This window comes from Desmodus rotundus, chromosome 7 (assembly GCF_022682495.2).
Source record: "Desmodus rotundus isolate HL8 chromosome 7, HLdesRot8A.1, whole genome shotgun sequence".
NCBI classification, from domain to species: domain Eukaryota; kingdom Metazoa; phylum Chordata; class Mammalia; order Chiroptera; family Phyllostomidae; genus Desmodus; species Desmodus rotundus.
The window spans coordinates 16124230-16146144 of NC_071393.1; the positions used below are offsets into that span (position 1 = coordinate 16124230).

The 21915-nt window shown below is 50.6% G+C and overlaps 1 protein-coding gene across 2 annotated transcripts in view; it reads right to left on the reverse strand.

The window, feature by feature from the left end:
- Window positions 1-12224: 12224 nt before the first annotated feature.
- KREMEN1 (kringle containing transmembrane protein 1) overlaps window positions 12225-21915 on the reverse strand; it is a 54130-nt gene continuing 44439 nt past the window's right edge. The window contains exons 6-9 of one of the 2 annotated variants that reach the window (XM_053927795.2): window positions 20346-20678; window positions 19326-19487; window positions 18119-18203; window positions 12225-16365 (exon numbers count right to left, since the gene is read on the reverse strand). In XM_053927795.2, the coding sequence (XP_053783770.1) occupies window positions 16197-16365; window positions 18119-18203; window positions 19326-19487; window positions 20346-20678 (749 nt within the window). In that variant the 3' untranslated portion in view covers window positions 12225-16196. The remainder of the gene's footprint in view (window positions 16366-18118; window positions 18204-19325; window positions 19488-20345; window positions 20679-21915) is intronic. The other variant, XM_053927796.2, reaches the window with a different exon arrangement.

The window sequence follows — 21915 nt, forward strand, 5'->3', positions numbered from 1 at the left end:
ACTACGGGTATAAACCTGTGTGAACGAAACAGGGGGAATGGCTAAGATGCCGAGGGCCGGGACCCAGGCTAATTTGGGGTGAGAGGGGTCCCGGAAATCTCTCCTCCTGGGTTAACCTGAGTCAGCGTTGGCCCTAAGGGTGGCCAGGCTAGAACCTGCCTGAGAAAACCCTGAGGTTCCCAGATACAGGACGGAGCCCCTGGCCCCTGCGTCACCCTCTGCCTCACATGTGGCTGGGCTTCCATGGCTTCCTCCGACCTCCGACCTCCAGCAGAGCCTTGTTCCATGGATACCGCCCCAAGCTGGAATGGTTCTTGGATGGACAGTGGACTCAAAGACCTTGGGGTCCTTCTGCACGGTGGTCTTTGTTGTCCAGGGAGAAGGGGGTGCAGTGGAAGGTGGGGCCAAGCATGGGGCCTGGGGGTCAGTAGATGCGAGCTGCCCCCTGGCCTGAGCAAGGGGATTCATGTCCCTTCAGCAGCTGCAGTGATCTCACCTGCCAGCTAGAGGAAATGGTAACTGTGGCTGCCTGATGGGGTGGGCGGGCAAGGATTCAGGGGGGGGGACGTACAAGGTCCAGCCTGCGCCCGGTGGGTTAGGAGTAAACGGTTCTGTTACCAGGAGGAGGGGGGACAGCTGCCCTGACTGAATGGGCATCAGGATGCCCCCTGGATTTTTTTTTTTTTTGGATGCGTCAGCTCACTTTCTAGCCGAGGGCCTCTTCTAGAAGTTGCACACAAATAAAAGATCCCAGTTAATGAGGACCTGGTTAAAGTTTTAAAATTCACAGCAAGCCCACTCTGCATAATAATGTATCAGAAACACAACAATCCTTTAATCTAGAAGGAATTAATTGCTAGGCCCAGAAATTCAGGGCACGCTGACAGAATCCTTAATTTCTTGAGCTGATGGTTTCTAAAAGCGACTGATTTTAGACTGGCTTTCCTCTCCGCATAAGTAACACTCCCACAGTTCTGACAAAGGCGGGGATTGTCTTGATGCCTCGCTCAGTCAGATTCATGTGAATTAAAGAATTAATGTCAGCTCTGAATTTTGCCTGCTGGGTGGAACGCGGCAGACTTGAATCCCCAAGAGATTCAATGCCAGTTCTGAAGCCCGAGCATACCGGGGACTGTACAGAGAATGTCGTCACCCATCCCACATACGTTTGCTGAGCCCCCCTGGAGCCCAAGCTCAGGTTTGGTGCTGGTGCTGCAGAAATGGTCATGGCCAAGTGCGAAGACAGAGCACAGAGAAACTCATAGCCAGATAACTGTAATTGCACTTCGTGATAAGGAGATGATGGGAAAGGGTGAGGCAGGGTATATGAAAGAGAATAACATGGACCTGACTGAGATATCAGGGCTTGGCCGGGGCTGGGGGGTGCAGGCCCAAGAAAATCTTTGTGGGCGGGAAGCTGGAGGATGAGGGGAATGGACCGGCGAAGAGGGAAGAAGACAATGAGGAAACACCCTGTGCAAAGGCCGCGCCTGCTGGTGTGGAGTTAGGAGCTGCCCATCCTCAAGGAGCTTGCAGTGATGAAGGCCCATGGTGCAAAAGGAGAAAAGCGTCTTTCTCAGAATAGTCAGATGAAGGGGAAGTACCCGGAAGGCTGCACACGGGCTCGGGTGCCCTGGATGCCGGGCTACGCCTCGGGAATCTGAGCTCTGCTAAGACCCCAGAAGGACCGTCTTTGGTGCACGTTGGAGGTGGGAGACAGTGGAGGGCACCGGCCCTGCCTCGGATGGTCTGGCCCTACCTCCCGTCTCCCCTTTCAGGAAGGGAGAGAGGCCTCCGACCCTGAGCACGGATTTATTTCAGAGTTCGTTTTATGTTATGTCATACATCACATGCTATTATTTATTTTGAACAGTTTTAATGAGGTGTGATTGACGTACAATAAACTGTGCACACTTAGAGTGTCCAATCTGATCATGTGTGATCTGTGTCTACACCTGGGAAACCATCTTCACAATCAGAATAATGAATCTGTCCACCTCCCCAGCCCCCAAGCTTCCTCTTGCCCTTCATAACCCCTTCCTCCCACCCCTCCCACACTCCCAGGCAACTGCTGATCTGCTTCCTGTCACTACACACTATTTGCATTTTCTGGAATTTTATGTAGATGAAATCGTATCATCTGTACTCTTCTTTGGTCTGGCTTCCTTCACTGTACATAAAATTGTTTTTAAGATTCACCCATTGTTGTGTATATCCATAGTTCATCACCTTCAAAAAAAAAATAAAAAAGAACCCAGATCTTTCTTTTCTTTTCTTGAAAATAATTAACTAATTGTAAAATTTCACTCATTCTCCCACAACCCTCCCCGCTTGGCAACCATCAGCTTGCTGTCTATACCCACGGGTCTGTTTCTATTTTGTTTTGTTTATTCATTTGTTCTGTGTTTTTAGATTCCACATATAAGCGAAACCATGCGGTATCCGTATTCCTCTGACTTATTTCACTTAACATCATGCCCTCTACGTCCATCCGTGTTGTCGCAGATGGCAAGATTTCATTCTTTTCTCATTGCTGAGTGGTACTCCGCTGCGTGTACATGTACCGCATCTTCTGTACCCGCTCATCTGTCAGTGGGCGCCCAGGTTGCTTCCATAGCTTGGCTGTTGTACATGATGCTGCAGCGAGCGGAGGGGCGCACGTATCTTTTCGAATTAGTGGTTTGGATTTCTTTGAATAACTCCCCGGAAGTGGAAGTTCTGGATGGTATGGCAGCTCTGTTTTTAATTTTTTGATACTCTCCACACTGTTTTCCATAGTGGCTGTGCCAATTTACACTTCCTCCCTCTCTCTCTCTCTCTCTCTCTGTCTCTCAGATCAGTAAACATATGCTCAGGTGAGGATTAAAAAACAAAAAAGAATTTCTGTTGCTGGGTGAAAAGATGAAGGGATTAAGAAGTTCAAATCAGTAGTTACAAAATAGTCACGAGGATATAAAGTACAGCATAGGGAATAATATTGTAATAACCATGTATGATGCCAGGTGGGTACTTGAAATTTTCAGGGGATCACTTGTAAGTTATATAAATGTCTAACCACTGTGCTGTACACCTGAAACTAATACAAAATAATATTGAATGTCAACTGTAATTGAAGAATAAAATTCAAAGAATAGAACTCCAAAAAAAAAAAGAAAAGAATTTTTGCTTCTGTGTTATTGAGTGATACTGAATTATAGATTTTTTATTCTTAGAGTACTTATCTAGTTTTGGTATCAATGAAATAATGGCTTCGCAGAATGAACTGGGATCTATTTTTTCCTGTTCAATTTTCTGGAAGTTTGTGTAGAATTGGTATTATTTCTTCCTTTAATGTTTGATAGAACTCCCAGGCCCAGGGAAGCCATTTAGGCCTGCAGTTTTGTTTGTAGGAAAGTTTTTAACGACAGATTCAAAGCCTTTAACAGACAGAGAGCTCTCCAGGTTATCTCTTGGTTCTTGAATGAGCTTTAGTAAATTACGTTTTTCAAGGAATTTGCCCATTTCATCTAATTGCTAGTTTTATTACCAAAAGTTATTCAAAATATTCCCTTTTTGTCTTTTAACTCTTTGTAGAATCTATAGTGATGGCACCTCTGTCCTATGTCTTTTTCTACTGGCCAATCTGCCTAGAGGTGAATCAATTTTATTGATCTTCTCAGAGAACCAGCTTTGGTTTCAGTGATTTTTTCTCTATTTTTCGTTTTTGATTTATTTGACTCCCACTCTGGTTTTTATGTCTTTCTTTGACTTACTTTTTGTCTAATTTCTTCCTCCTCCTCCTCCTAGTTTCTTAAGGTGGAAACACACTTCAATCCTTTTAAATTAACTGCGTTTCTTTCATGGCCCAGCATAAGGTCTATCTCAATAAACGTTGCATGTGCGTTTGAAAATAATATGCCTTCTTCTGCTGTTGGGTAGGGACTTGTATGGACGTCAGCGAGGTTGGAAAGTGTGGAGAAGCCAGGAGCCAGTCCCGGTAGTGAAGTGTGGGGGTTGTTGAAGAAGCTGCAGGAATATTCCCCCTCCCTCCCCCCAAGCCCTGGACATCAATGACCCTTTTGCTGTCTCCACAACTTTGCCTTTTCCAGAATGTCATACATTTTGAGCCATACAGTATGGAGCCTTTCTGGGTTGGCTTCTTTCACTTAGTAATATGCATTTTTTTCCCCATGTCTTTGTGTGGTTGGTAGCTCATTTCTTTTTTGTGCTGAATGATATTCCGTTGTCCAGATGCACCACAGTTTATCCAGCGACCCATTGAAGAGCATCCTGCTTGCTTCCCAGTCCCGGCATTTAGGAATAAAGCTGCTACGTAGATCGGTATGCAGGCTTTTGTGTGCATGAGGTTTCAGCCTCTTTTGGTCAACACCAAGGAGCATGACCACTGGGTCATGTAGTAAGAGTATGTTTAGTTTTGTAAGAAATCACCAAACTACCTTCCTCTGAGCTTGGCATTGCTTCCGGAAGTCTGAAAGGTGATGATTGTCATTTGTGTTTGTCAACACAAATGGAATGGGACAGCTGGATGTGACTCTGGAGGCATAAAGCCCTGGGTTTCAGTCCTAGCTTCGCCACCACTCACCAGCTTGATGACTTTGGGCAAGGGACACATTCTCTTTGAAGAGTAGAATCTACCAAGCAGGGATTAAATGATGTCAGCAGCAGACTTCATTTCTCTGAGACTCAATTTTCTCATCTGTGAAGTGTGAATATAACCATTCCCACCCATGGGGTTGCTTGAAGTTCCAAATGGAATAGCACAGAGTGTAGGGTTTATCAGAGAGCCTGGTCCTCAGGCTTCCATAGATGTCCATCATTAGTCTGACCACATACCTGCTCTCCAGCACATGTTAGTCTGTGGCAGGGGCAGCTCCTCCTGGCTCTGTATGCACACCCATCCCCGGGGTCTCGCCTGGAGTGGTTTGAATGCTGTGGTCACTCACAACCCTTCATCTGTAGTGAGCGCTGGGGAGTCAGAGGCTTTCTGGGGGTGGGTCCCTAGTACCTATTCGGAGTTTTGAAGATGTAGCAGGTGTCCTTTACAGAGAGCATCCCAAGGCCTCAAAGGCCCATCGAATGCACAGTTACAGCGTACCCCCACATCAGCCACCCCGCCAACCTGCTGCGGGCCTGTTGGTGGAAGATCAGACACGCAGTTGCTGAGGGCTCATTACTGACTTCGCACCCATCTGCCCAGGGAGAACTTGCGAGAGTCTTTTTCCAAAGGCATAAACATTTGTACAGCAAGTAGCCCAGGGAACTTGGAAAGGCTTATTTGGTAGTTAACAAAGAGAAGGGCCTTTTTGTTTGGGGAGCAAGCATCCCGCTGGGCAGGGGAGAAGCCTTTGGGAGACACCCCCTGCATTAGCAGGTGTCTCTGGAGGTGATTCAAGGTGGGGTGGGGCAGCTTCATTCACCGCTGGTGGAATAAGTTCCTTCTGTCAGAAGAAAAATCTTCCTGTTGCCTGGTCCCACGGGGCCAGAGCCCAGCGGACTCACCTTACGGCAGAGCTAGCAAATCGGAGAGCTTCTGGGTGCCGTGGTGAGTGAGAGTCCTGGGTTCAACACCAGGCTTTTTAGGGCCTGGGAGTCAGTGATTCAGGGCCAACCTTCTTCCACATCTCTCTGTTCTTACCACTGGGCGGCGCTAGCGAGCCAGGCTGCACGGGGATGGCTCCTGCAGCGAAAGCAAGGGTGCAAAGAGGCAGGGTCTGGAGTCTGTGCGGAGGGGCAATCCAGCTGTCAGACATCTCCTGGGTGCCTTCCCTGTGCGAGCTAGGCCTGGGGGCTTAACTGCCTGTTTGCCCACCTGGGGCCAGTAGGGCAAGATGAGAACATCCAAATTCTATACTGGTTCCTGACTTGAAGCACCAAATAAAGAAACCCACTGCAGGATGGAAGCCAGCAAAGAAGAATATTTTCACCCAATAGATATGTCTCTGAGATGGTGAAGGTCATTAAGTACTTTCATAAAATAGGGCCACATAATGGATGCACCGGGACAGGGACAGTAGCTACTTAAAGGAATTGAGTCGGGAGCCTTTGTTCGCTGTGTGCTCAGAGCTGGGCGAGTGGGCTCTCAAGTCCAAACGCAGAACGCAGCTGAGGTCCCCGTGCTTTCGGTGGTCCCTGTGGGTCTGCCGAGAGCCGTGTGACTCAGCTCGCGCTACAAGGTCGGGTCTGTGGGCCAGGCCCTTGACACACCACTCCTCTCCAGGCCTCTGCGGTCAGGAGCATCGCCACCCTTCGTTTACTAACAAAAGTCATTAAAGTGCTGGTGACAGAGCTAACCCTTTACCTTTATTATATTATTTAACCTTCACGACAGCTCTGTTACACCTATTTTATGGATGAGTAAACTGAGGTTAGAGAGGTAAAGTAACTTGCCTGAGGTCCAGGAACTAGTGATGGGAGAACCTACATTGACCTCAGGTCCCTGAGCCCAGAGCTCATAGTCTCAAGGCTCCTCTGATGAGGAGTCGAGGTTTCCTAAGTGAAGCCACGCTGCTTGGCCATGGTCACCTGCACAGGGTGTGACATTGAACCTGCTGCCTTCCTGGCCCTTCAGGCTCCCACCTTCCTCGGCCCAGCTTCCAGGCCCTCTCACCCCAAAGAGTACACAGGTACAGCCTGGAGTGTGTTTCTGACGTAGAGAGTTCATTCCAAAGCCTTGGTCCCAAGCTGCGAATAACTAAGGTGGGAATGGCGAGACCGTGAAGTGCACCAAGAAGAGAGACCACCCATGGCCGTCTTCCCGAGTCTGAGAGTCAGCCAGGAAGGCAAGGAGTTGGGGAAAGCTAAACAGATTGTCTCCCCCTTTGCTAGGAGGTTTGGATGGCAAATCTCAGCCAAGCAAGGCAGTGCACAGAAGGGCGGGCCTAACCTGCCCCACTGACCGAGAAGAAAGGCAAGTTTTTGAGGCTGGGCTCCCTGCATGGGAGAGGGAAGTGATTTTAGGGAAATGTTTGGCTGGGAGTCTGCTCATGGTTCCAACTCGTGGATGTCAGCAAAGAAGACCAAGGAATTGCTGAGGATGGCAAACTGGTTATAATTAAGAGAACCTGGGAGACGCAAAACAATGTCTGGCCCACCAGCTGTCCTGGATCTGGGTCTCCGCCTGGAGGAACAGCTTGGAAAACAAGCCGCCCTCCCCCGCAGTGCAGGCCATTCAGGCAAAGAGGCTCCCCCCTCCTCTCCCTTTTGCTCCCAGGGCCCCAGAGTGCTGCCCTGCGTTAGGGTCCCCCTTTCTGCTCCACCAGCACCTCCTCTCTTCCTTTCTCCACAATTTCAAGTTGCTGGGCCTTGTCTCTCAGGAATGTAAGCAGCCTCTGGGGTGGGTTCAGTCTTGACTCCTGTGCCTCTTCAGCCCCAGTGTCCTCACCTGACAAAGGGGGTACGAGCAAGCTTGATGCACAGAGCTGCTGTGAGCGTTGGGCCTGCAGGGGTGGGTCCTGGAGGGCCCCAGTGGATGGGCACTGGTTCTAGGGGTTGGCCCCCAACAACCGGTGTGGGCGGAGCTGAGTAGTTGTGAAAGAGATCACACGCTATATGGTTCACAAAGGGTAAAATAGTTACTACCTAGCCCTTTGCAGAAAAAACTTACCAACTCCTGCAGTAAGTGCCTGCCACTTAATAAGTGATCGGTTAAATGTATTATTATATTAATACTTTCATTGTTGTCCTCTTTGGGTCTAGTTTTAACTTGTAGGTACAGATGCCTAATGAAGAGCTTCTAAACCTGAAGTCTATGGGAGGGTTTTAGGTCTTTAAATCTGCAGAATTTCTATGCAGATTTTTGTAGGTGGTATCTTTTTGAGGGAGGGGCGTGATAACATTCACCTGATTCTCAAAGGCGTTTGTTTTCAAATTAAGAAGTGTAGGTTCCACACCTTCCTTGCCCCAGACAAGCTGATCTATAGTTTTCCTGGGCTGACTAGAGGCAACATGTGTGAGGGTGAGATACCTGGGGGCTTTGGGCGCCCCCCTCAGAGCTCACCTGCTGCCCTGAGGGGCCTGAAGTGCCACAGGAATAAGGAGCCCTGGCTTTGAAGCAGGCTGACCCCTGCCCTTGTCTTCCACCCGCTGGGCCCCTTCTCTGAGCCTCTGTTCCCAGGCTGGGTCGTCACAAGGCTGAATTCAGTAATGTCTGTTGGGTGCTCAACACAGTGTCTCGCACACAGAAGTATTGCCGAAGTGTTAGCTGCTGTTATCATCATTATCATCATCACCCTTGCATGTTCAAAACCCCTTTGCTCAGTTCACCCCGGGGCCCATAAAAAGCTGTGCCAGATTTGATTAAATGTGAGGTTTGCATACCCCTCAAGTGCTCTTGATCCGATTCATCTGTGGTACTCAGGCAAGTCCATTAAACATACTGACGTGGTCAGTGTGCAAAATACCAGTACCCCCCCCCCCCCCAATTAAGTTTTTGAAAGTTCAGTGGCCTCATTTGAACAGGAACAATGGTAAACGTTCCTAAGAGTGAAATAAGTGAAATCTGAAACTTCTCTATTGCAAAAGCCTTGGCTGTTTCAGACCTTTCTGTCCCACCCCTCCCACCCCCCCAGGAGTTAGCCTGGACCTCAAACTTGGATCTCTTCTTCTCCTAAAATGCTTTTCTGTGGAGCCTGGCTCACAAGCCCAGTCATCCTCAGCTAGCAGGTTCATTCCAGAGCCCAGTGACCACCAGCAGGAGGGCCGTGGGTGTCCTTGCCACCAGGCTGTCCTGGAGATGGGCCCCCTCGACAGACTGGTCCACGGCCAGCCCAGCCTGGTGCTGCTGCCCCCGGTTGCCGGTTGTAGTCCCATTCAGCAGGGGCCTGGTGGCTGCAGACGACAGCTGGAGACCAGAAGCAAAGACTTCCAGCTACAATCAAATGTTGCTGCTTCTTGAGGTTGAAATGTTCTATCCCCCAAGGCCCCTTTCAGCCAAGCAAAAATGATCCCCCACAGGGACCCGGCCCATCGCAGAGGAACAAAAGCCTCCAGTTCTCGGAGTCCCAGAGACTGTCTGCAGTTTCAGGCATGCAAGGCCCAGTGAGGCGAGGAGATGGTCATGTGATTTCCAAGCTGGCAACAAGATCCATCCCTTTGCATCCCCACAGGGTCTGCAGGAAGAAGAGCCTTTGATTGCCTGACAAAGGATGAGGCTGACGCTGACCTGGTGTTGGCTCCCTGATGGGCGGGCCTTACAATGTCTGAATTGCTCAGGTTTGGGAAAAAGAGAAGATGAGGTCAAGGTCAGCGGTCCCCCAAGTCCACCCAGATGGGGTCGGAAGCCTCTCCCCGGTCCTGCTTTAGGCAGGACAGTTCCATTTATTTATTTTTCTGCCCCAGGCTAATCTGTCTCTAAGAAATTCACCAGTGAGGCCACCCCATTTGTTTTCCACCAGCCATTAAAAATATTTTCCCTCAGCTTATATTTGCAAATGACACATCTGATAAGGGGTTGATAGACAAAATAATAAGGAACTCGTACCACTCATTAACAAAAATATAAACAATCCAATCAAAAAATGGCTGGAGGACATGCAGAGACATCTCTCCAAAGAGGACAAGCAGAGGCCAAGAGACGTATGGAAAGATGCTCAGCCTTGCTAATCACCAGGGAAATGCAAATCAAAGCTACAACGAGATATTGCCGCACACCTGTGCGAATGGCTATTACCAAAAAGTCACACGCTGGCAAACATGTGGAGAAAAGGGAACCCTTATGCACTGTTAGTGGGACTGGATTTGGTGTGGTCACTATGAAAAACAGTATGGAGATTCCTGAAAAAACTAAAAAATAGATCTACCACGTGACCCAGCAACTCCACTTCCGGGTATTTACCAAAAACGAACACACTAATTTGAAAAGATATACGCACTCCTATTTTCATTGCAGAATTATTTATGATAGGCCAGGATATGGAAGCAACCCAGTTGTCCGTGAACAGATAAATGGATAAAGATGTGAGATTATATGTATATAAAATAGACTATTACTCACCAATAAAAAAAAGAATGAAATCTTGCCATTTGGGACAATGTGGTAGACCTAGAGAGCATTATGCTAAGTGAAATAAGTCAAAGAAAGACAAATACCATATGGTTTCATTTATATGTGGAATCTCAAAAAAAATCACACATAAATGAACAAACAAAACAAAAATAGACTCATAGAAACAGATCAAACTGATGGTTGCCAGAAGGGAGGAGGGCGGGGGGAACGGGTGGAAAAGGTGAAGGGGGTGGAGTTAATACTAACTACTGTGGTGACTGCGGATGGAGACAGACGATGAATATACTTAGTGTGGAGATCACGTGGTAAGACACAGGAATGTTGAATCACTGTACTGTAAGCCTGAAACTGATACAATATTGTATACCCACTATACAATATTTTAGAGTTATTTTAAAAAGTCAAAAACTCTTTTTCCTTCAGGGAAGGAAAGAGCTTCTGGGAAAGAGAGAAGGAAAGCTCAGAGAAGAGAAACACTCGAGCGAAGCCAGCCTTCCAGGTGCCGCTGCCTTGCAGCAGCCACGGCAGCGTGAGGCCGGTGGCTGGGCGTGCAGGCCACGGCCAGCTGGAGAGAGGCCTGAGGGAGAGAGAGGGACACAAACTCCTCGTCCAGGTGATGTGCCTGCCAGAGAACCACAGTCAGTCCTCACATCGTCGTTAACAGGTTCTTGGAAACTGCAACTTTACATGAAACGAAGTATAATGAAGCCAATTTTACCATAGGGTGATTGATGGAAACAAGAGTTAAGTTACTACGACCCATTTCTAGTCACAAAAAAACATCACCAAACTTCTAAATAAAGACCTTTCAGCCCTGGCTGGTGTGAACCATGGGGTCATCGGTTCGACTCCTAGTCAGGGCACATGCCTGGGTTGCTGGCGAGGTTCCTGGTGGGGGGCGTGCGAGAGGCAGCCGCACATTGATGTCTCTCTCCCTTCCCCCATTCTCTAAAAATAAATAAAATCTTTTTAAAAAGACTTTTCAAAACACTTCTAATATTGAACATTGAGATAAATGTGAGCGATATCCTAGACACTTCCTTGTTCTTAAACCCCCACCTCTACTCTACAATAACAAAGAACAGCTACATTTATGGAAACCATACTACAGGTAATAACCCATCCCAGCTCTATGGGCAGGAACTCTAATTGCCCCCATCTGACAGGTGAGAAAGCAGGCACCCAGGGCTGGGTCTCTTGCGCAAGATCACGTGGTAAGTGGTGTGAGCCCGAGCAGTCAGTCCCAAGCACCTGCCCCTGGCATATGGGTGTGGCCGGCTTTCTCTCACCTAGGTCCTCCCCTCCCTCCACAGTGCTGGTCTGGGGTCCCAGTCAGGCCCTCTGAAGCTCTCCTTTGGACCGGTATGTCTACGAGCTTTCTGAGTAGCCCCCTCGCCCTTGGTCTGATACCACTCCAATTGGTTTTTCCTAACGTGAGTAGAAAATCCTTCTAAACTAGGAATCTGGTGTCACTCTTCCACCAGAGCCCTTCGAAGTCTTCCTTGTACGCTCCCTGGCCTCTCAGCAAACAAATGGTGGGGGGCGATCCTGTCGGCTGACTGCAGGGCTGTGCTCTCTCTCGGCTATTACCCCAATGCTGCTCTCTGAGCCTCAGTTTCCTCATTGGCAAAATGGGGGCGACAGCCCCTGCTGAAGGGGCTGTTAGGGTGTCCACAGCGCCTGACAGCAGAGTGCCCAGGGCAGAGCAGGCAACTCACGTGGAGCTTCCATCACTGTTCTTAAAAAGGACAGGGCAGCGAGAGGAAGAAGTGGTTGCTCTGAAAGGCAAGATGAATCCCACGTTGGATAATAATGACATCAGTGTGTCAGACCCATTTTCTCACTTAGTCTTCATCACCCTCTGAGGCACAGGTACTGTGACATTTTACAGGGAGTAGAAACTGCAGCTGACTGGTGGACTGGCCAGCCCAAGGCCAGCTCAGACCTAGGTCTCGCTGAGTGCAGAGACGCGCTGGCTTCCGCCTCCACTGTGTGGTGTGCTCGTTTGGAATGCCAACTCTCTCCGGTCTCACCGGCTGAAGATCAACGGTGCGTCAAAGCTGCAGTGAGACCCGAGGGAGCCTGGAGACGCTTGGGAGAAGCCAAGCAGACGGAGAGGCCCGGCATGGGCAGAGTTAAGAAGAGAAGGTGGTCTCCCGGCACGCGATACCCTCCTGTGAGCGCTCCCATAAACACGACAAGCCAGGGCCCATCACCCTGTTTCTACAACGATGAGAATATTTATTTTCTCCAGGCAGTAAAAATAACATTTTTCTCTCTTTTGCAAAAGTTAAGTACCATTACATTCCATTTTCTTAAATAACAAAATCCTAAAAATATATATTAAATTGTATACAGTGCGTCACACTTCATCTCATATTTTAAAACACACGATGTTTCTATTTTATTCTCAAAGTTGCATATTAAGAGCATATTTACAAATAAAGCCTTGTCATCCAAAGTCAAGATCCCCACGGGACGGTGAGTCTGGATGTGGGCCGGTCTGGGGGCGGCGTGAGCCCGGCGGCGGCTGCTCCCCACTCTGCTCCCTCTGCTCTCTGAAGCAGCAGACTTGCCTTGGACCCTCCTCCACGCCCCATTTCTGTCTTGTTGAGTTGGCTGCACTCAGCGAGACAGACGTCCATGCAAAGCACACACCCCTGGGGTCTGCAGGCAGAGGGGGAGGCCCCGTCACCCCGGAGCCGGCCAGCCTGAGGGGAGGCAGCTGCGGCCGGAAGGTTTGAGAAACACCCCACGCCAGGGCAGCTAAGCTGAGAGACCTGGCCAGGAGGTAGAGAGTGAGGAAGGTAAACAGACACCGGAGGAAATAATCAAAAGGTTAAAAATCCCCAAGGTAGTAGCAAAAGCAGACATGAAACAGCAAATAGGAGATTTGAAACCCAAGAGGGTGCCAGCTGACTGGGCTATGGAGAGGGGAGCTGGCCTGGCTCCGTGGGAGACTTGGGGTGGCCTCATCAGGCAGGGCAGACGGGATCTGGGAGGCCGTCCACTAAGTGCTCGTGAGGATTAAGTGCCCAGGAGGACGCACAGAGGCTTGGCAATGGCCCCTGCCTTGGGCTGACAATGGGGCATGTGGGCGAGGCCTCTCCCCACAGCTCTGGCCTCGGGTCCAGGACAGTTGTGCTCACTAGTGCTTTGATCTCTGTGGGTTTCTGGCTGATTGGAGTCTTGAGCCAGAGCCCACACTTCAAAAGTTACAGTAGGCAACCGGGTTACCTTACTTCCACCCAGGGAGGCCTCACCCTGCCCTGACGGGGGGCGTGGGGGAGGTACCGGGGTTCATTCCTACTCCTTCTCGGCTCTGGAAGCACTGGCTGGTGGGGAAGAACACGGGGCACTGAGCACCTTCTAGAGGGGCCAAGGCCACTGGGAAGCATGGCTAAGAAAAGGTGCAACCACCACGGGAGGCAACAGGAGCAGCTGCTTGAGGGCCCTCACTCAAGTTGGGACACACCACACACAGAGAAGGCAGGGCCTGGGAGCTGGCAGTGGACGGGGTGAGGAGGGCCCAGTGGTCCTGAGTGAGGTGCAAGCTTGCGGCGCCCTCCACGCTGCACCTCAGGGCAGACACCCTCCACGGTGGTCCCCAGAGGCCCCCCCTTTCATAATCTTCTGCTGTGTAATCTATAATGAACTTTCTCAGGGCCACCTTTCCAATCACCTCCAACCCCCACTTGCTCTTTTCTAAGGTAATTTCTTAAAAGACCAAGTGCTCCCTCCTTCGATGCCCCTGGAAGCACCCCCCACCTCTTCTGGGACAAATTATTTCTCAGGTGTTTACTTAGCTGCAAGGGACCCTCTGTGGGTGTTGCCAACAGGGTCCAACCAGGACCATGACCAGACTGGGCCAGACTGTGGCCAAGGGACTTATGGCAGTTTGGCCTGGGACAATTTACGGCGACCTCCCCCTACATTGTCCTGAGGCTGGTTTGGGTTGCTTGTGGTCCCTCCCTGGGCTGTAAAGTGACCCTGGTGGCACTGGGCTGCTCTAGGACCAGCCGGAAGGAGAGTCCTGGGGCTGGGGCGTCCCCAGCCCTTCCAGGATCTCTGAGAAAGGGCAGAGCCAGCTGCAGGCCCAGACAACCCACTGGCTTGGCCCCTGTGACCAGAGGTACAAGGTGAGCAGGGTAGGAGGGGGGGCCCCAAGGTCAGCGGTCAGAGAAAGCCTCAGGCAGCTGAACAATGGCATCTTGGCTGGGCGAGCCCTTTAGCACATTCCACACTCCCTTTGTGCTGGGACTGGATCTATTCGCAGCACAGGGCCCTTTGTGCCTGCACACCTGACACTTGGGTTTGAGAGGAGATGCCACAAAAGCCAGGAATAGCTTGGAACGGAGACTGCACATGTCAGTGTGTTTCCAGTGGTCCTTGTATGGGACAGACCTCTGTCTCCAGACCCAGGGGCCTGTGGACAGCTGCTCCAGGGCAACCGCCCTGCCCAGATCAAAGCGTGAAGACAGCACCCGGCAGACCCACGCTTGGGCCAGGCCTCACATGGTGCCTGGGGCGGGCAGTACCCCTGCCCTCCTGTGGACACACTGCACCCTTTCCCTCCTCTGAATGCACCTCTGCCTGCCAGCTCCTAGTGTCTTTCCTGGTTGCCAGGTGTCACCTCTCCCTGCAGACACCTCCCAGCTAGCCCCACATGGCCCTCTGTTTTTCTAGCAGCAGCCAGTTTCAGACAGGTTGCCAATATGGCAAAACCCCAGGCAGGGCCGTGGTAGGGAGTGGCTTAGGGACTTAGGGAAGGTGGCCAAAGTGCTCTGAAGGGGGAACCTGTGAGGCTAGAGGCACAGCATGACCCAGGCCTGAGTGCCTTTGGGAGTCATGTTCTGACAAAGGCTCAGGCCTGACCTTTAGAGGCACAGGCGGCTCTGACCAGCTGCTGTGGGCACAGCCTGCTTTGGCTGCTGGGGGCTTCTGAATGGGAGATGGCACGGACTCTGCATCTGGAGCCACTGCATCTGTAGCTCTCAGTCTTGGAGGCCCGTTCTCAGAAGGTCTCCAGTTCCCACACCCTCCCTCTCCCTCCTCAGGCCATCTCTGTGATTCACCTGCCCGCCTGGGGGCAGGGTAGTATGGGACCAGGGTTAAGAGACCCCTCCTTCTCTACCAAGCCATTCCAAACCCCACTCTGTCCCCATAAGAAGGAGCAGAGAGGGCTGCAGAGAGAACAGCAGCTGTGGGTGTTTGTCATTTTTTAAAATGAGGGACAGCTAAAGGAGGGACTGCTGGCCACCCTGTCTCACACAATGCCGCCGAAATGCCAAACCATGACCTCTACACTCTCTGTTCTGAACTGAGAGTCAGCTTAGAGCATCACGGAGAGATGAGGGCCTGGCTCAGGTTCCACAGGACCACAGGCTGTTTGGGGGCGAGGCCAGGCAAGTCCAATCCAACAAGGAGTTACTGAGCACCTATAAAAGCTTCCAGTAAAGTCTGTTGTGTGAGGAAGTCAATGGGTGTTTTATGCGGCCCCTCTACAAGCTTGTTCTGTTGGTCACCAAGCTATGGGAGGAAGCCCAAGTGTGGAAGGTTTCAGATTTAACATGAATGGGGTCAGCAGCCAGGCTGTCCCAGGTGGGAGGAGGCCTGTCCTCATCCAGTGCCCAGAGAACAAAGCCCCAGAGTCAGCACAGAGCGTGGGCCCTCTTTAGGGCTTTGGGACGTAGGAATACCGGACCAGACCAACCCTCAAGAAAACCTCGGAATTCTCTGCCGGCCCTCTTCCAGACCCCAAAGACCAGGAGAAAGTGGTCTGTGTGTGGACAACATAAAGAAGAAGCAAGGAAGACTCAATGTACACTACCCTTACCCACCACCTGACAGTCATCTAGAATGTACTTGAACCCAGTGCTGGACACAACCATCTTTGTCCTCTCAGCCCCAGTGTCCTGACACCCCTACTCCTAGATCGGAGAGACACACACGCACAGGAGGCCCTGGACCCTGGGACCTTGAGTGTCTCTCTCTGAAGTGCAGCTGATGAAGCAGGAGGAACCCAGGCTACGCCTGCTCCTGCAGCAGGCGCCCCTTCCCAGTCCATTGGCAGGCGCCTTGGAAGAGGTGGAGGACAGGCAGGGAAGAGTTCGTGGGAAGAAGCCACAGGAGAGGCAGTCCCCTGTGGCCCTGCACTCAGAGGAGCCTCGCGCCCCAGGGAGGGACGGGTGCGTTAGTCACTCACAAGAGGATTGCGGTCATCTTGTTGACTCTGACCCTTGAGCTTCTTCTTAAAGATGGAAATCGAAGTGGAAGGCTTATAAAAAATGCTCCAGATTTCCCCTGATGTCCCTGGTTGATGACAATCCCTAAGGTCCCCTGAAGCAGGAACACGATGCGATCTGTCAAACAAAAATAACGTAAGAGTTCGTCATGTACAGCACCCCAAACAGCCTACCATCTCATGAGATACCTGTACCTCGGAACTGGGGTGCTCAGCGAGGTGAGGTCACGGGACAGACCTCAAAGCTGCCTTTAGGGACCTAAGGACCTCTGGGCCGATGTGATGTGTCCTGAGGGAGTGCAGCGGGGCAGATTCCAGCTCAGTGTAACAAAGAAATTTCTAATCCGTAGAGTTACTCAAATCTGGAAAGGGCTGTCCTGAGAGATTATGAGTTTTCAAATTCTTCTTTTTTTTTAATAGAAGAACTCTTTCTTCAAAGGACATTTACCTAGACACCAACCTAATTAAAATGGGATAAAGGTAAAATGACTCTGCTTGAAGCGGGTCCTGCTTCCCACCAACACGGCTTGGCAGGGGAGCTGCAGAGGGACTCCGGTGTCAGATGGGAGCCAGACATGCGTTAGGACCTCAGTGTGTTGTGAGCTGCTGGGCCCTAGAGGAGGCCTCCTGCTTTCCTGCTGCTATAGGAGACACATGGTCAGGACTGTGCCCGAGAGGCTTCCGGAACATGTGAATCGTGCCTAAAAAGTATATGTGTGGCATGTGAGTGGAATCAGTAAACAATAAGGACATTGTTTTCACTGAGAAATGTAACGCGCAGGGTGGAGAGGCAGGGGCTGGTTCCCGTGTGGCCAAGGGCGGCTTTCGCAGGGCAGTGAAGGAGCCGTCACTCAATGCACTAAAAGTCTGTGGCAGACGGCTTGTGAGAAGGTCAGGGAAAAGCGGCTTTCACGGGACACCGATGCTCAGGAAGGCCTTGAAATGGAGATAACTTGTATACGAATTATATCTCAATAAAACTGGGGAGAAAAAGAAAAGAAATAGAGAGAGCCTGGGCTGGGAACCACAGGAAAGAGAGTCAAAATCTAGAAATAAAGAGAAAGGATTCCCCTCTGTAAATACACAAACTTCAGTAGCCCCTTTCCTGGAAGAACTGTTAAACCAGAGCAGCAAAATATAGGAAAAGTTTTTTTCCAAATGGTCAGAATTGAAGGATGAAGCTTCTATACTCTTCTTAAATAATTGCCTTAAGCCCTGGCTGCTGTGGCTCAGTGGATTGAGTGCAGCCTTGCGAACCAAATGGTCACTGGTTCATTTCCCAGTCAGGGCACATGCCTGGGTTGTGGGCCAGGTTCCCAGTAGGAGGCATGTGAGAGGCAACCACACACTGATGTTTCTCTCCCTTTCTTCCTCCCTCCTGTCTCTAAAAATAAATAAATAAAATCTTTTAAAAAAAGTAAAAAAGTAATAATTGCCTTAAAATGACTATTAAGCTCTTGTTAATGTTAGTATGCTCTTCCTAAGGATGTTTCCCAATGTCTAGAAGGCATCAGGAATATACACACGGTATTGTCCCAGCAATTCTTTGCTCTTGAATCAAGATCTCTTTTAGGGTCCAGAACAAGGCAAAAAATGGAAATTGTTACTTTTTATGCCTAGACTGTTTCAATCCTTGAAATTGTATCCTTTGGACACAGGAGCAAACACAATTCCTCAGACCTTAGTGAAATTTGTCCAGGTGTCCATTTCACCCTCCAAAGAATGAGGAATGTCTACTGTCCTACTTTCCCTAGGACTAAGGGCTTTGGAATCACGTTCTGATGTTACACTTTTACCCAGACAAATAAAGCGTGGCAGAAAAGGAGTTCTGAGCCTTCTGTTCGGGAAATAGGCAGCTCTGTCGTACTCACTTGAACGTGACGTGCAGCAGTATCTTTGCTACAATGGCTGTGACCGTGAGGATGAGGAGAGTCGCCAGGCCATACACAGTCCATCCTGCAGGTGCAAAAGACAGGCTTTATCAGACCGGTTTGACCTCAGGTTTTAGAAGGAAGCCCTTGGTGAACACTGGCAGCTTAGAGATGAAGGCCTGGCTAAGGAGCTGCCTGCAGGTGGGAAGAGCCACCAAATGCAGCCTAGAGCTAGGCTGGCATGGAGTCCCAGCCTTCGCAGCACCTCACCTGGCTTTAGAGAGGCAGCTGGTATGGTCCAAAATGCACTGGACTCAGAGCCAAAAGGGGTGGTGCACATGCTGTGTCTACTATGCAACCACAGATGAGTTACATAAACTCTGCGGGCCTCGGTTTCCTCCTCTGAGGAAGGAGATGTGACACCTGTGAAACCCTATCGGCGTACACTAACAAACGATGCAGGACAAGCGCTGGGGAGGCTCTCATCCCTGGGCTCCTGTGGAGGGTCCTTCAGGGGACCTGGAAAATAGCCTGAAGACCTCTAGGCCCAGTCACTGCTAACAGTACACTGAAGCTCTATCAGCTCACAGAGACCCCAGTTTCCTTGGTGGGAAAAAGAGAACGGAAGTCTGTGCCCAACTAAATTAGCCAGCTTGAACCACAAGACCACCACCCACTCCCAGTCCTCCTCCTGCATGACTTTCCTTCAGAGCTCTTACCGCTATCTGGCCTTTTATTTTGCTTCTTGTCTCTCTCCCCACTTATAGGCCACTGGAGGGCACATTTTTCTGGTTTGTTGCATATGTAGTCCTACAACAGCGCCTGGCATCATTAAAGCACTTACGTATCTTTTGAATGAATGAATGAACGGAGCTCTTAAAATTGCCAAAGAATTTAGGGGGCTACAACGTGTGGCTCTAGAAAGACATTCTAATGTGAGAAAACACTGGATTAGCCGATCGGTCACAAGGTATGGAAGGCGCCCATGTTGGGTCTGTGTTGGTGAGCACTCTTTCCCGAAGGACTAAGGAGTCAAGCTAATGATAAAATGTCCCTCAAAGGCCAGGACAAACACAGTGACAGAGCCAGGACCCTCGACGTGCCTTGGAATGAGAAACACCCAGGAGCACTCTGGTTCTGTAACAGCCAAGAGCGATGCCTTCAAGCTCTGTGGCTTCCAACCCCTTTGAAGGTGTCTGGGAACTGCTACCTGGGACGGTCTGTGGTGGGTGGCTGGGGCTGGTGGTGATGACATAGAGGACTTTGGAGGACCGGGCAGCGCTGAGGCTGAGGTTGGCCTGCTCTGTGATGACCTCCGCCAGTGTCTGGTTGGCAGTGGGCCTCTCCTGTGGCAGTTCTTCCTTGACGGCTGGAAGAGCAGAAGGAACAAACTGGAGAAAAGCTGGTAAAGACAATGAAGAGCTAGAGGGGGAGGCACTCGTTATGTAGAAAGACTGTTTCCCCTGATCTAGTTCTGGGTGCGATGCTCTCCACTGGCCCCCCTGGCGCCCAGGCAGAACCTGCCAGGCCTCGGTCCTGAAGGAGGCAGAAGAAATGATCTGTCAACTTCCAGCCATGTGACTGGTCTCTTGGCAGACACCTGAGCATACTTTATCATTTTCCTACCCTTGTGCCTTTGTAGCTATGGCTCCTTCGGCCTGGAAGGCCTTCTTCCTTCCTGTCTATTGACCCAGATCCTGCCTGTTCTTCAAGACTCTCCCGTCTGCGGGGAGGCCTCCTCCCTCTGACTCCCCTGGAGCACACACTGACCGAACTCTTCTTGACACCCTTGACATCTAGGACAAAGACCACGCCTCAGACACCCGCAATATTTCTCGTGTGCCAGCAAAGAGATGCGCCTGGAACACGTGTCCACATTAGAGGGGCACAGAGTGGGCTCCATCTCAGGGGGATTTTAGGATTGGCTGGGATCCTGAGAGGCAGGAGGGTGGACCAAATGACCTCCTCAGAGCCTTCCAGTTCTACCAACCTCAGCTTTTTCTTTCAGTTGTTCTTTTAACCTCCCATTAAAACTACTAACATGGCAAAACTGAGAGGTTTTACCTCTTTTCTGTACCGTGAAATGTATACAAGTTAGGAAATGGGAGGTGGGAGGATCCGGAGGTTGAGCCAGTAGCTCCTGACTCAGACCACCTGGCAAGAACTGCCCAAGGTCCACAGGTCACGAGGTGTGCCGGAGACGCCCAGGGCACACAGGAAGTCTTACCTTGGTACAAGACAGCAAATCCCTGGGCCTGATTGATGCGGTCAGAGAAGAAATACAGAATGACGAAATCCCGGGAGACATTGAAGGACAAAGGTGGGCGGCTCCTTCCACTGAAACGGACCAGGACTCGGTGGGTGTAGCCGTCCAGCAGCTCCACCATGTCTGCGGAATCCCTGATGTCGAATAAGGTGAAACTGAAGTGGATGTGGGAGGCTCCCGGAACCCGGATGGTCCAGTAGCAGACCCTCCCTGTGGCGTAGGTGTCAGGAAAGTCAGGGGAGTAGATGACGGAAGTCATGGCCGAGTAATTCCCACCGCAGGCACCAACAAGAGCTGGGAAGACAAAAGGACACAGGCCCTCAGCCGGGGCTCAGCCATGGGGCTCACTTTCCAACCAGTTACAAACAAAACTCTTCTTAACTAATGTGATACTAATGTGATACGGTTTAGGATTTTTTTTTTTTTTTTGTCTATAAAACCAGACTGTCTTCTATTTCAGGATCGAATCACAAAATGAATCACTTCAACCCTGAACTGTGGAGGCTCTTTTATTTTTTGCCCAGGAGACCTTACAATGAGCACACAGCACAGTGGTGTGGCCCAGGTGGGGGCCAGGCTGGAGTCAGAGAGTCTGGGTTTGGGACCAGCTGGGCCATGCGATCCTTCACTTCCAGGCCTCTCGCCTCTCTCAGCTGAGGATGGAGAGACCACCATCTGCTCCCGTATCACATGAACGTGTGAGGACGGATGAGATAAAGCACATGAAACCTCTTTGCAGGGGGGGCTCTCCTCAAGGCGCAGGCGTAAAAAGAGAAGGGCAATGCACCCATGAGGGTCCACGCTTCTTTTTCAAGTGGGAGACGGCACGAGACATGACCTCCTGCATGCAGGGGGCTCACTCGATTGTGATCGCTCTGTTAGCACATTTGATTTTGCTGGACTCCCGTTTTTGATCTGCAGGTTCTAGGAAGGGGATACAACCACCCGACCATATCTTACGTGGTGAAGTATGAACTAGACCCTGGAAATGAAAGTCCTTGAGAGGGAGCAGAGGGCTGGGATTTAAAAAGCTTTTGGGGAAGTTCCACTTCCCTTTAGGATGTAGAAAGCAGTAAGAGAATCCTGCTTCCATCCAAATGAGAAGAAGCTCAAAACTTCTATCAATCTGTCAGGAAGCTGAGGTCTGAAGACAAATGGAATTTAATTCTATAGAGTAAGAAGCTCCTTCAAGGAGAGCCAGACCACACAAAAGTGTTTCATCTGTGACAGAGCACAGAGGAAGAGGTAGCTGCCATGAAAGCCAGTAAGAAGGAAGCAGCTAAAACTTTAACAAGTCCGTGAAGGCTGAGTGCAGGCTAGCCCCTCAGTCTGGGACAACCAGCAGCCCCTGACACAACAGGAGTCTGCACTCACTCGCAAGCAGGTCTGGGCAGGCCTCCACCCAGTGCCCACCAGAGTGACTGGGGTAGGACAGCACCGCTCGGTGGCCCGGGTGTGGTGGTGTGATAGCTGCCGCTGGTGGACAGGTGTGAAAAACCCTGCTGCTTCCCAGACCCTCCTCCCAAAGGAA